Source organism: Artibeus jamaicensis, unplaced genomic scaffold (genome assembly GCF_021234435.1).
Source record: "Artibeus jamaicensis isolate MK-2021 breed Jamaican fruit bat unplaced genomic scaffold, CSHL_Jam_final contig_851, whole genome shotgun sequence".
NCBI classification, from domain to species: Eukaryota; Metazoa; Chordata; class Mammalia; order Chiroptera; family Phyllostomidae; genus Artibeus; species Artibeus jamaicensis.
The window spans coordinates 18836526-18850126 of record NW_026521986.1 but is presented as its reverse complement, the minus strand read 5'-3'; the positions used below and the strand labels follow the sequence as shown (position 1 = coordinate 18850126).

Genomic DNA, 13601 nt, shown 5'->3' with positions numbered 1-13601 from the left:
AGAGAGAACATTGTCACTATTAGCAGATGGCATGTATAGAATACCCTAAAAACTCCATAAAATACTGTTAGAACTGTGAATTTAGTAAAGTTGCAGGACACAAAATCAAAATTTAAAGTTGGCTAAATTTTTATACATTAATAATGAACGGTTATAAAGAATTAGGAAAACAATCCCACATATAACTGCATCAAAAAGGATAAAATACCAAGGAATAAATTCAGCCAAGGAGATCAGAGACCTGTACACCAAAACCTATAATGACTTTGTGAAAGAAATTGAAGTAGACAAAAAATAAATGGAAAGATATTTTATGCTTATGGATTGGAAAATTTAATATCATTAATATGACCACACTGTTCAGTGCAGTCCCTATCACAATTTCAGTGACATTTTTCATACATATAGAAAAAACAAACCTGAAATTTGTGTGAACCATAAAATACCCTTCAGCCAAAACAATCTTGAGAAAGGACAGCAAGGCTGCACTCATCACACTCCCTGATTTTAAATCATGTTACACAGTTACAGTAATCAAAACTGTATGGTATTGCCATATAAACAGACACATAGGTAGAATAGAAAAGACAGCCCAGAAATTAACCCATGCATATATGTTAGGACAAAAGAGCCAAGGATACCCAATGGGTAAACAACAATTTCTTCAATAAATGGCATTGGGAAAACTGCACCACTGTCACACCATGCACAAAAATCAGCTCAAAATGAATGCAAGACTTAGCCGTTAAGGCCTGAGACTGTAAAATTCCTAGAAGAACACATAAGTGGTAAGCTCCTGAACACTAGTCTGGATTTTTTTTTTTTTTTTATATTTTACTTGGCATCAGAAGCAAAGACAACAAAAGCAAAAATAATCAAGTTAGGACTATTTCAAACTAAAAAGCTGCTGCACAATGAAGGAAGCCATCAACAAAGTGACAAGCAACCTGTTGAATGGAAGTAATATTTAAAAATCATACTCGATAAGGGATTAATGTCAAAAATATATAAAGAATTCATACAATTCAATAGCAAAAAACAAAATCTGAATAGGCAAATTTTCAAAGAAGATAAAATACAAATGGCCAACCTGTACACAAAAAGCTGTTCAACATGACCAATCATCAGGGAAATACAAATCAAAACTGCAGTGAGCATTACCTCAGTAATACTACGTGTTACAATAGCTATTATCAAAACTGAAAGAAGCAACAAGTGTTAGGATGTGGAGGAAAGGGAACCCTTGTGCATGGTTCATAGGACTGTGTGTGTTGGTACAGCCTTTACAGTAAACAGTACGGAGGTTCCTCAGAAAATTAAAAACAGAGCTAGCACATACATTGCATAATTCCACTTACAGGTATTTATTCAAAGGAAATGAAACACTGGAAAGGATATAGGACCCCAAGTTCACTGCAACATCATTTATGATAGTTAAGGAAGCAACCTAAGTGTCCATCAGTGCATTGATGGATAAAGAAACAGTGTTATTTTACACACGCACACATACAGTAGTGATATACAGGATCCAGCATAAATAATGGCACCTTTTTAGTATAAAGTCTTTTATTACAAAATTATAAGCTTGTAATTTTGTAACAACAATGTTGCACCTAAACACACCATGTGACATTCTAGGTGAAATGTTCAGATTAAAACTAAAAATTATTACACCCATAGTATTACCCTACTAACCACACTCAAACAAGCCTTACCTCTTCTGGACCCTGTATATTAAGTGGAATATTATTCAGCCATAAAAAAGAATGAAATCTTGTTATTTGTGACCACGTGGATGGGCTTTGAGGGTATCGTGCTAAGCAAAGTAATAGACAAATACCATTGATCTCATATGTGGCATCTAAAACAAACATAGTAGGGAGGACAGATTGATGATTGCCAGAGGCAGGTGGTGGGGGATGGGTGAAGGTGGTTAAAGATACAAACTTCCAGTTACAAGTCAAAGGATATTAATGTACAACAAGATGACTGAAGTCAATATTGTGATGTATGTTTGAAAGTTGCTAACAGTAGGTCTTAAAAGTTCTCATCACAAGAAAAGAATTGTGTGGTGATGAATGTTAACTAGACTTATTGTGATTATTTCTCAGTATGTAAAGATATAGAGTCATATACCTGAAACTAATAGAATTTAAATGTCAATGTAACATTACATTATTTCTATTACATTAATGTAACATTGCATTACGTGTATGTTAACTAAGGTAACATTAGTTAATGTTATATTACATTAATGTTACATGTTACATTAATATGTCAGTGTAACATTCTTAGTTATATCTTAGCTAAAAAGAAAAAGAAAGACTTCCTGCCAAGATGGAGGTGTAGATGGTTATACTTTGCCTCCTCACATAACCAAAAGAAGGACAACAACCAATTTAAAACCAAAAAACAACCAGAACTGCCAGAACATTGAACTGTACAGAAGTCTGACAACCAAGGAGTTGAAGAAACATTCATCCAGACCTGTAGGAGGGGTGAAGACAAGCAGCCAGGGCAGAGAGGCTGTGTAGCATGGTGGTGGCTGGCAGACTAGAAGGGACAGCTAGGGAGCGAGACAGGCCACACAACTCAGAGTTCCAGTGTGGCAAACTAAAGCTTCAAAACCTCTGGCTGTAAAAATCTGTGGAGGTTATGGCAGTGAAACTCCCAGCCTCACGGGAGAGTTCACTGGAGAGATCCACAGGGTCCTAGAATGTACACAAACCCACACATCCAGGAATCGGAGCCAGACAGCCCAGTTTACTTGTGGATAGCAGGGGGAGTGACTATAAGCCGGCTGAGAGGGCATTGTTTCCTCTCTGACTCCTCCCACACACACAGTGCCACAGCACAGCATGTGGATTGCTCCTCCCTGGTGAATGTCTAAGGCTTTGTCCCTTACAATGTAACAAAAGCACCAAGACAAAGAATGAAAGGACAGATCAAAATTTCAGAAAAATTAAGCGATGAAGAGATACCTAGCCTAATAAATGCAGAATTCAAAACACTGGTAATCGGGATACTCACAAAATAGAGGAAGAAGTGAAGGCTATGAAAAGTGAAATAAAGAAAAATATACAGGGAACCCACAGTAACAGGAAGGAAACAGGGACTCAAATAGACAATTTGGAGCAGAAGGAAGAAGTAAACATTCAACCAGAACAAAATGAACAAATGAGAATTCAAAAAAAATGTGGAGAGGCTTAGGAACCTCTAGGATAACTTTAAATGTTCCAATATCCGAATCATAGGGGTGCCAGAAGGAGAAGAGGAAAAGCAAGAAATCAAAACTTACTTCAACAAGTAATGAAGGAAAACTTCCCCAATCTGGTAAAGGATATAAGACTTCAAGGAAGTCCAGGAAGCTCAGAGAGTCCTGAAGAAGTTAGACCCAAGGAAACATACATGAAGGTACATCATGATTATATTAAAAACAACAAGAGGAAAGGAGACAGTTATCTACAAATGAGTTCTCATATGACTATCAACTGATTTCTAAAAAAAAAAAATAATAAAAAAACAAAAACAAAAAAACACCTTACAGGGCAGAAGGGGCTGGAAAGAAGTATTTAAAGTCCTGAAAGGCAAGGACCTATATTCAAGATTACCCAGCAAAGCTATCATTTAGAATGGAAGGGCAGGTAAAGTGCTTCCCTGATAAGGTCAAGTTAAAGGAGTTTATTATCACCAAGCTCCTCTTACATGAAATGTTAAAGGGACTTATCTAAGAAAAAGATCAAAACTATGAATATTAAAGTGATGACAGTCTCATAACTTATCAACAACGAAACCCAAAAACAAACTAAGCAAACAACTAGAATAGGAACAGAATCACAGAAATAGATATTACATAGAGGATCATCAGCAGGGAGGGGCTGTGGGGAGATTGGAGTAAAAAGGTAAAGGGAATAAGAAGCATAACTGTTAAGCACAAAATAGGGAGAGATTAAGAATAGTATAGGAAATGCCCTGGCTGGTGTATCCCAGTGGATTGAGCGCAGGCCTGCAAACCGTACAACCGTGGTTCAATTCCCAGTCAGGGCACATGGCTGGGTTGCAGGCCAGTTCCCAGCGAGGGACACATGAGAGGCAACCACACATTGATGTTTCTCTTGTTCTCTCCTTCCTTTCTCCTCTAAAGATAAATAAATAAACTCTTTAAAAAAAAAAAAGGAATAGTATAGGAAATGGAGAAGCCAAAGAAGTTATATGTATGGCCCATGGACATGAACTAAGGGGTGGGGGGAATGCTGGTGGGAGTGAGGGTGCAGGGAGAGCGGAATAAAGGGGAGAAAAAAAATTGGGACAACTGCAATAGTTTAATCAATAAAATATACCTAAAAAATTTATGAACACCAACAGTGAACTCTCACAGAAATCTCTCATTTACTATTGCAGCATAAAAGAAGGTAACTACAAATAAATTCAGTCAAAGAGGTGTAAAAGACCATATACTCAGAAAACTATAGGACATTGAAGAAAGAAGTTGGGGGAGATAAAAATAAATGGAAGTGTGTACAGTGTTCGTGGATTAGAAAAATTTAACATCATGAAAGTATCCATACTACTGAAGGCGGTCTATATATTCAACACAATTCCTATTAAAATATCAATGACATGTTGGTATTTTAATAGGACAGATATAGAACAAGTAGTTCAACAACGTATGTGGAAACAAAAAGACTCCAGATACCCTCAGCAATCTTGAAAGAGAAGAACAAAGTGGGTGGTTCACAATACCTGCTAATCAAGCGGTACTTCAAGGCCACTGTAATCAAAACAGCCTGGTACTGACATGAGAACAGGTATATAGATGACTGGAATAGAGCAGAGAGCCCAGAAATAAACCCATGCCTATATGGTAAATATTTGACAGAAGGCAAGAATGTAACAATGGGGTATAGGTAGTGTATTCAGTAAACTTACAATTGGGCAGATACATGTAAGCGGAAAAAAAAAAGAAACCACCAACTTACACTATACACAAGAATAAACTCAAAATGGATGAAAGACTTAAATGTAAGCTGTGAAACCATAAAGATCCTGGAAGAAAACAGTAAAGTCTCAGACATCTCTCGGAGCAGTATATTTGCTGACACGTCTCCTGGGGCAAGGGAAACAAAGGAGAAAATAAATAGGACAACATCAAACTAAAAAGCTTTTGCACAGGAAAGGAAACCATCGACAAAATGAAAAGGGAACCTACTATATGAACTTAACACCTGGAAGGCAAACAGTCCAGTTAGAAAATGGGCAAAGGACCTGAATAGACACTTTTCCAAATAGGAAAATACAGCTGGCCAAAAGATATATGAAAGAATTCTCATCATCACTAATGATTAGAGAGGTGCAGATTAAAACTATGAGATATATCTTTTCACGCGTGCCAATGGCTACCGTCAATAAATCAACAGACAACAGCTTAGTTATTCGAATTGTCGTCATGTGTGCCAAAAAGTTGCCAGTTCGCTTCCTGGTCAGGGCACATTCCTAGGTTAGGGGGTTAATCCCTGGTCAGGGCACAGGTGTTTACGGGAGGCAACTGGTAGATGTTTCTTCCTCCCTCCCTTCCTTACCTTCTCCCTCTCTCTAAAACCAATAAACATATCCGTGGGAGATGATTTTTAAAAAGTAAATGCTGGCATGGATGTGGAGAAAAGGTAACTTAAGTGCACTGTTGGTGGGAGTGCAGACTGGCACCGCCACTGTGGAAAACTGTGGAGTTTCCTCAAAAAACTAAAAAATGAAGCTGCATTTTGACCCAGTGATCCCACTTGTGAGAATCCATCCTAAGAATCCTGAAACACCAATTTGAAAGAATATGTGCACTGTGTGTGTAGCAGCGTTACTTACAACAGCCAAGATCTAGAAGCAGCCCAGATACCCATCAGTAGATGAGTGGTACTTATCTAAAGAAAGCAGCGGTACATTTACACAACGGGATACTGTGTGGCTGTAAAAAGGAACGAAATCTTCCCTTTTGGGACAGTGTTGATGAGACAGAGTGACAGCTGTCAGAGGGTTTGGAAAGGGATGCTGGATGAAAGAAAATGAAAGGATTAGCCAAAGAACTTGTATGTGTAGAACTTACGAACACAGACAAGAGTGTGCTGATGGCCAGAAGGGATGGGGGAGTAAGGGCTGGGAGGAGGGGGCACAGAGTGGGGCGAATGGGGGACATCTGCAATGGTGTCAGCAATAGAAATTAAAAATAAAAAAATCAAATTGGCAAGTGCAGAAATGTATAACAAAGTTGGTGTGTGACTGGGTTTTCATTGTTTCCTTTTTGTCTTGATTGTATCTCTTACATTCTTTTTTTATTTTGTTTATTTAGATACACAGAAGTAAAAACAAATGGAAATTTCATCTAAAGGATGGCATTATGAATCTTAATGGAAGAGATTATATATTTTCCAAAGCCATTGGAGATGCAGAATGGTGAAGAGTTGGTTCTTTTCTTTTATAAATAAAACAAAAGAAACTTAAAAAAATTTAAAGTGAACAGTTTGAAACTTGGGACATACTCCAACCAAAACTTAACTTCTGCATGTCAGAAAAAGTGCAGTAGAAGCAAAGCTACTGGAACAAAGAGACCTTGACAACCTAGACACTACTTCTAACTGGCAAGCCATGGAACTGTAGCACCTGGGTTTGTTGGGGAGGGGGGCTTGGGGTTTTGTGTAGGAAGACCATTCATTAATTGTCCATTTTAAATACAGGTACCTGCCACCGCTCATTAGCATGTAAAGCCTTGTCTATATTCCTTCCTTCAACTTGGTTTTAATCAGAAAATACTTGTTAGAATGAACTGAAGAAATTTCCCTTTTGATACATTGAAATGAAACTGCTTATTGTATGTGGTTATATTTGGTAAAAATTGCGTGTGAGCTTTTTACAAAAGGATAAGAATTATGGTGTTGAATTTTAATTCACTTGTGTAAGGAAACAATTTAGATCTCTTATAATAGGTCTTAAATATATATATTTTTTTGCTATTCTGCCCAAGTAAAATACACCTCTTTTCTTCCCTGCTTTATGAAACATCTATTTAAGAATTAAGGGAAGTAATCAGTGGGCACAATTTGGAGACAAAATTTGACCCAGGAATGGACACTTAATTTTAATTGGGTTTTCATACTCATTAAACTTGGGTCTTGTCAATTGAGCAGAATTAAAATGACACCTTCAGTTTCCTTACAGAAAATTTGTAATTGTTTCTTTTAGCCCTGTACCTTTAAAAGAAACCCCAAAGTGGCTCATTAGGAATATGGTTGTATTTCACAGAGGTACCATCTAGCTGAAATTATATACACATGAATAGATGAAGATTTTTTCCTGTTGGGCTGAAGTGTATGCTTCTATGTGTTTAGTCTTTAAGCTAAACAAACATTAAGATAACATTCTGTGCATTGACTGAAGTGTTGGGCAGGTGGTGAGGACCTGGATTTTTATTAAACAATTTAGTAATTATAAAAGTTTCTTGTTTTTACTAGTAAAGAATTTTAAAACTATTATTTTAATTGAACAAATTTTTTAAAATGCAACTTTGTAATTCGAGAGGCAATTTTGGGTTAGAGGGGGTGGGCCACTAAAAGTACCTATTTACCTCTCTCATTTGGTGGCCCTTCCAGGCCATTGATAGTGTAGACATGGGCTCCAGTTTGCACATTGGGAAGAAAGCATATAAATTTGACTTATATTAAAAATAATAGAAACCTAATATGTATATTAAGAATGCATAGCTCTGTATCCTCTAAGGGGCTCTAAAGTACAACATGGCGGTTCTGCGTTCAGTGCGAACTAGTTGCCTGGGAGAACTGTAGGAACGCTGGTCTTCACCTCTGTTTTTACAGTGAATTCTTTTTGTGGTTTATATAGACAAAGTTCACGTGTTTAAGTTACTTTTGTATATCAATTTTTTAAGTCTTCCATTTGTCTTTGTGTTTCCAGAAGTAACATAGAAACACTTTAAAGTACATTGCAAAGAAAAACTGTGAGCTTATTATGTATTGTTTTTTTCTTTCTTTTAACACATCTTTAAACTTCTGAAAAAAGCTAATAACTTTTTTTTCTTTTGCCCACTTCTCACCCCATATACCAACGTGGTCCCGTTAACTTACGTTCTGAACTTTGGTGTCAGCGGTGGTTTCTAGCAATGCCAGTAGTTAGGTTTTGTTAGATGCCATAACTGGTAATACGGTTTTTATTTCTGTTATGTTAGGTTTTTGGAAGGGAGGTTCATGTGTTTACCCCACTACTCTCAAAGCACACACAGGGTTTTGTTGTTGTTGTTTATTGAGGCTAGGAGAAGGGAGGGGCGAAATCACAGACGTCCTGTTGTTCGGTTGTCCTTCAGCGTAGTTGATAGGTGCATATTGGCCTGATGAAGAGTCAACGACCTGAACTACCTATAAACGTGCAGCAGTGCTGCGGTGTTGATTGAAACCTTTCGGCTACCTAGTAGTTCCTAGGCTACTGAACCGTGTATTATTATCATATACTCCCTCAGCTCATGTTTGGGCCCTCTATGTAGGCAAACATTCGTATTCACAGTAGAATTGTATACTGGCATATTTTTATAATGTTATTTTCAAACATGAAAAGCCACTGCTTTCAGAAGGACTCACTAGGGTCATTTTGAAGCAGGAAATAACTATTTGTATGTGCACCTGTGTATTGCATACTAGTTATGGTATACTTGGCAAATGCTTTTCTTTTACCTGTGAATATTCTAAAAGCCAGTCCAAACAACACTGCATACCAGATTGTGCTCTTATATATTACTGCATTTGTGTTCCTTTTTAATCAGATAGCATGTTTTAGTTTTATTATGGTGGCTTGCTATAAGAATGCCACTTGCTTATCTTTTATTGAACTTGAATTCTCAATCATGCTTTTAATGTATTTAACAAACCATTTCTTTAGATTCTGTAAACATGTCATTCCTTTGAAAAGGCAGGGATTCCCACTTCAGAATTTTTAAATGAAAATGTTGATTCAAAGAGGGGAAATAGTTCAGACTTGGTTTTAGGAAAATAGGTAAAGGTTTCAGAAGAGGATTTGTTTAGATTTGCACAGATGGTGATGGCACCTTTTGTTAAAAAGAAAGTTAGTGTTAATCAACAGTGCTGAGGAAAATTTACACAGAATTACTTGACATATCAAGTGTGGAAATGTGTGCCTTTCAGTATATTTACTCTTTTTTTGGTGGTCATTGGGATAATCAGACCATATGAATGCCTGAGAGCACGTTTAATTTCTGTGGAGAGCCATGTTTGGCGGAAACAACTCTTAATGTGCAATTAGTTTCTAGAGTAAAATGTCTGTTATATGAGGGGGATCTTTATATTGGGCTTTTATATTTTTTAAATGTTCATGTTTCTTTCTGTTAATTAAATGCCATCATAATATCACGTTTATATTGTTGCCTATCTTAAAATCAAAGCCACCTTGATGTTTTTCTTCTGGGAATACATCAATATTTGAGCCGTGTGTATAGTGATTAAAATGTGTTTTTGAAGAGCATATTCTAATAGATTCTGGTTTTAGACATCAAGAACATGAAAATATAATAGCTTTTGTATAAAGATTTTCTTTTGCTATAGTGAAAATCAAGGATTTGGTTTTGCTTTTTATGGAGGAATGAAAAGAGTTGTCTAAGTAATTTTTATTATCTTATAGCAATAATGTCACCATTCTTTTTCAGAAGGTAAATATGCCTTGTGCAGGAAAACAGACATAATTTTCTCCGTTTTCTTCCACTTAGAAAATTCCTATTTTTTTCAGATGATTTCATCTTGAACATTTTTGAGATTTTGTGCAATGTTATATTTTATTGCTCCATCTTTGTACATTTTCATTTTATTTCCTTTGTCTGTCTTCCACCTGTCTGCCTGAATCAGCTCTTTAGATCTGGGGTTCATTGGTTAAAAATAGTTACTTTATATATATATTTCTTCATGGGTTTATGTTAAAACGTTTTGCATTTTAATCTATTATGCTATGGAAATTATTCTGAAGTTTATATTTCCCTCTTAAATCTTAGTCTGAATTTTCCATTTTTTTATGGCTTAAGGAAGAACACACCAAACTTAATATTTTTGTTTATTTTGAGGAACAAGAGAAATGTTTTTTTCCTTCTCTTTTAACGGAAGAGCCAATTGAGTTAGTTACTACTGTCAGTAAGTAACTCTTTCAGTCAAGGGTCCTTAAATTGCCAGGGCTACAATTTGGGGGTGGAACTGATCCTTTTCACTGTTCTGAGCTACTATTGTCAACTGCTGTTGTACATACTGTTATGTGTAAGGGCGTAAATATATTTATTATGTTTGTATAATTCATTCTGTACAATTGCAGATCAAGATCGCTCTTCTGTGATATACGGAATATTATGTTTTAAAGACCATCTTGGAATACAATTAGAGAACTTAGTATTTTGATGTACTAAGACCTATTTTAAGTTTAATATTTTACCTTTGCAAAAACTTTAATTAAAGATGTTATTTAAAAAAAGTAATGTTGCTTGCTTTGCTTACTAGTAGTATATAACATTGTTATATAGATAACTCAATAAAAGTATGCAGTTTAGAAAGGAAAACGCTATATACTATTAACGAGAATAAGTTCCATTTGTCAAAAACAGACGGGGGGTATCATTATACTCTGTACTTTAAAATTAAGAAGGGTGGGATATCAGTCTGAATTATTGAACCATGTTAGGAATTCTTAATAGCTTTAAAAAAAAAAGTGGTATTGCCCAGGCACACAGGAATTTAAGTTGGGCAGAATTCACACCAACAAATTGTAACTAGAACTGATATAATTAACATATTGTATTAAATGAGTATTTCTACTCCAAAGAATAGATAACTTAGGATAAAATTTTTTGAGAACATACTTGTTTTTTAATTTCTCTGTCTAGCTACGTCTTTTAGTTCAGTTTGTAAATAATTGCATAATAGGAGAATTGGATTTCTGAGGTCTATATTACATATTGAATATATTTTGTGTTATTTTTGAAGGTATTAAATAATTAGCAAGTATTTTGATTTTATAGTTAATTCAAGTAAAACATTAAGAAGCTTGCTTTTTTGTAATTTTTTATCCTGTTACAGACTACTTTCTCTAAGAAACATGCAAATTTTAACCATTAAAGCAATCATAATAAAGATATTTTATTGCCAGAAAAAAGTTGTCATTTTGCAATTTAATACAGGCTCCTGCATTGACAATCATAACCTTTTGGGCCTCAGTTTTTGTATCTGTAATGTATATGGTTTTGAGGATTGAGGGAGATAAGATGGATAAAGCTCTTAGAATGGTTTTTGGTACACTTAAGCACTCATATCACAATTAGATTACTAATTCATAAATATTTGCCTAATTTAAAATGACTGGTGGAATCAAAAAAAACTTCAATAGTCAAAATTAGCAAAGGAGAATGTGGTCTGATTAAGATGGGGTGGTGAAAGGTTTGGTTACAACCAAACAGACTGAGCCTGGGAGGTTCAATTAGAAAAGCAGTTCATCTGGCTGTAGCAGTGCAGGAGAGGGCTAATGCAGCCCAGCCAGCAGCCTTTCAGCTGTTTTGCCCCCGAAGTAAACATTTCCTGTAATGTGTCTAAAATAGCTGGACTTTTTCCAAATCTAAAACTGTAGAATTAGAGCGTTTTAATAATTATATGATTTTCTCAAATATCAATGGATTCTCTCCTATTTGTTTATGGAGCAAAACAGAGGTGTTGAAATATTAAAAGACATCGAAGCTGTGGTTACCTCACTTTGTGCCGACCTGCATCATCCTAGTGATTGTTGGCAGTCCTGTTTCTCTCTGGAGGCAGATGGCTTTGTGTCAACCCTCCTCGCCAGCCAAGGAGGAAAAGACACAAAGAAGTAGTTGCTTACCTTAGTTTCTGTTTTGAAATACAGTTTCTTAGGTTAAGAGGAAATGGAGCAGAGTGTATATTAACTCAACTGTGCGGTCTACCCTGGGCCAGGAATTGTAATCAGTGCTATTGGAGGACCCAGAGGTGAATAAGACAGTTGCTGCCTTTAAAAAGCAGTTAGTGTCCATGAGTCTTTGTTTTTTATTTTCCTGTGCTTAATCCCTTCACCCTTCTCACCCATCCCCCAACCTCTTCCTCTGTGACAGCTGTTAAAATACATAAAAAGAGAGGGGAGCGGCTAGGTCGGATGTCTGAGTTCTAATCCCAGTGAGAATTGGATTAGTAGTGTGAGTTTGGGTATGTTTACCAAACTGGACTACTTCATAGGATAGTCTTGAAGATACTGAGATAATGCATAGGTTGCGTTTGGCAAATCCTTGGTACGTGGTAACTGATCAGTAAATGCATTTTAATTAGGAATAATGGTCACAGAAAAGATCTTAGATTTGCCAGGTTGCTTCTATTGAGTTTTCCTGTGTCTTACCAGCGATGGGTTCCCAGATTGCGCTGGTGTTGACTGCACATTGGAAGGAGTTGTCAGAAGACTTGGTACTAGCGATTACAGAGGGTGCTGACTTTGTTAGTGGAAACACAGTTCTAGAACCTAAATTGTAGTTGTCATTTTCACATTTGAGATGAATTTTGTGTTTTTGAATCAAGAAGGTTCTGAATCTTTACCTACCTTCAAACTTGACCTTTCTGAAGGTTGTTGGCTTGAAATAATACTGGTTACCTCCTGAGCACTTCCGGAATACCCCACTTTCTTAAGCGACGTGATAGAAATCGAATTCACTCCTTATTTCTCTTTTCTAAACCTTACGTAGCTGTGACTGCTGTGCCCTCAGTCACTGGCAGTGGAAGGGTAGTGTCATTTAAATCTGTTGCTTCCCTCGTCTTCCCCAATCCTAGTCAACTTCTTCACTGTCTACCGTGTGCGCAAAACTAACTCCAGGAGTCACCCCTGACTCCCATTCCTTTCCTCATTTTTACCACATCCAATCAGCAAGTATTGCTGGGTCTACAGTCATTACATACATTGACTTCTTTAAATTATTTTTAAAAATATTTTTACTGTATTTTTTCTATTACCGTTTATCCCCCCCATACCCTCTTCCACCTCTGCCAAGTCCCTGCCACAGTCATCACACTGTTGTGACAACTTCTGTTTATTTTCACTAGTGTCCAGTCTAGGTCAAGCCCAAACCAGACTGGCATCAGCCAGTCTGACCAAGCTGCTTTGTTAAACTTGACCTTTCATATGAAGAGAGGAACGGTGGGGCAGGCTCTTGCAGCTGGATTTCAACTGCGCTCCTGAGTCCCTGGCCATGGTGTCTCTGTGACAGTCCCTGACTGTTTCTGCTGACCTGCCTTCATAGATTTGTCTCGCTAAAGCCCATTTCTTAACCCGTGTCCGTGTGAACTTTTTTTTTCAGTCACAGTGCATAAGTGGCAACCACATAGGCACCCACCTGGTAACACACTCAAAGTTCAGTTCCTAAGCAAGGCAGTTGCACCTGAGTTTGTCCTTTGCCTGCAGTACTTCCCTCTTAGATCATCATCTTCCCAGATCAAGGACGTTTCTCTTGCTTGTACCATGATCTGTCTCACATTGAGCCCTGTCAATGATTTTTGCTTCCCTGTCCCAGGTTTGTG

General features: G+C 36.8%; 1 protein-coding gene across 1 annotated transcript in view; it reads left to right on the top strand.

Moving 5' to 3' along the window:
* The window catches only part of GTF2A1 (general transcription factor IIA subunit 1), a 48604-nt gene extending 38085 nt beyond the window's left edge, over window positions 1-10519 (top strand). Inside the window, exon 9 of the mRNA XM_037154794.2 lies at window positions 6338-10519. Coding sequence (XP_037010689.1) covers window positions 6338-6445 — 108 coding nt within the window. The 3' untranslated portion in view covers window positions 6446-10519. The remainder of the gene's footprint in view (window positions 1-6337) is intronic.
* Window positions 10520-13601: the final 3082 nt, after the last annotated feature.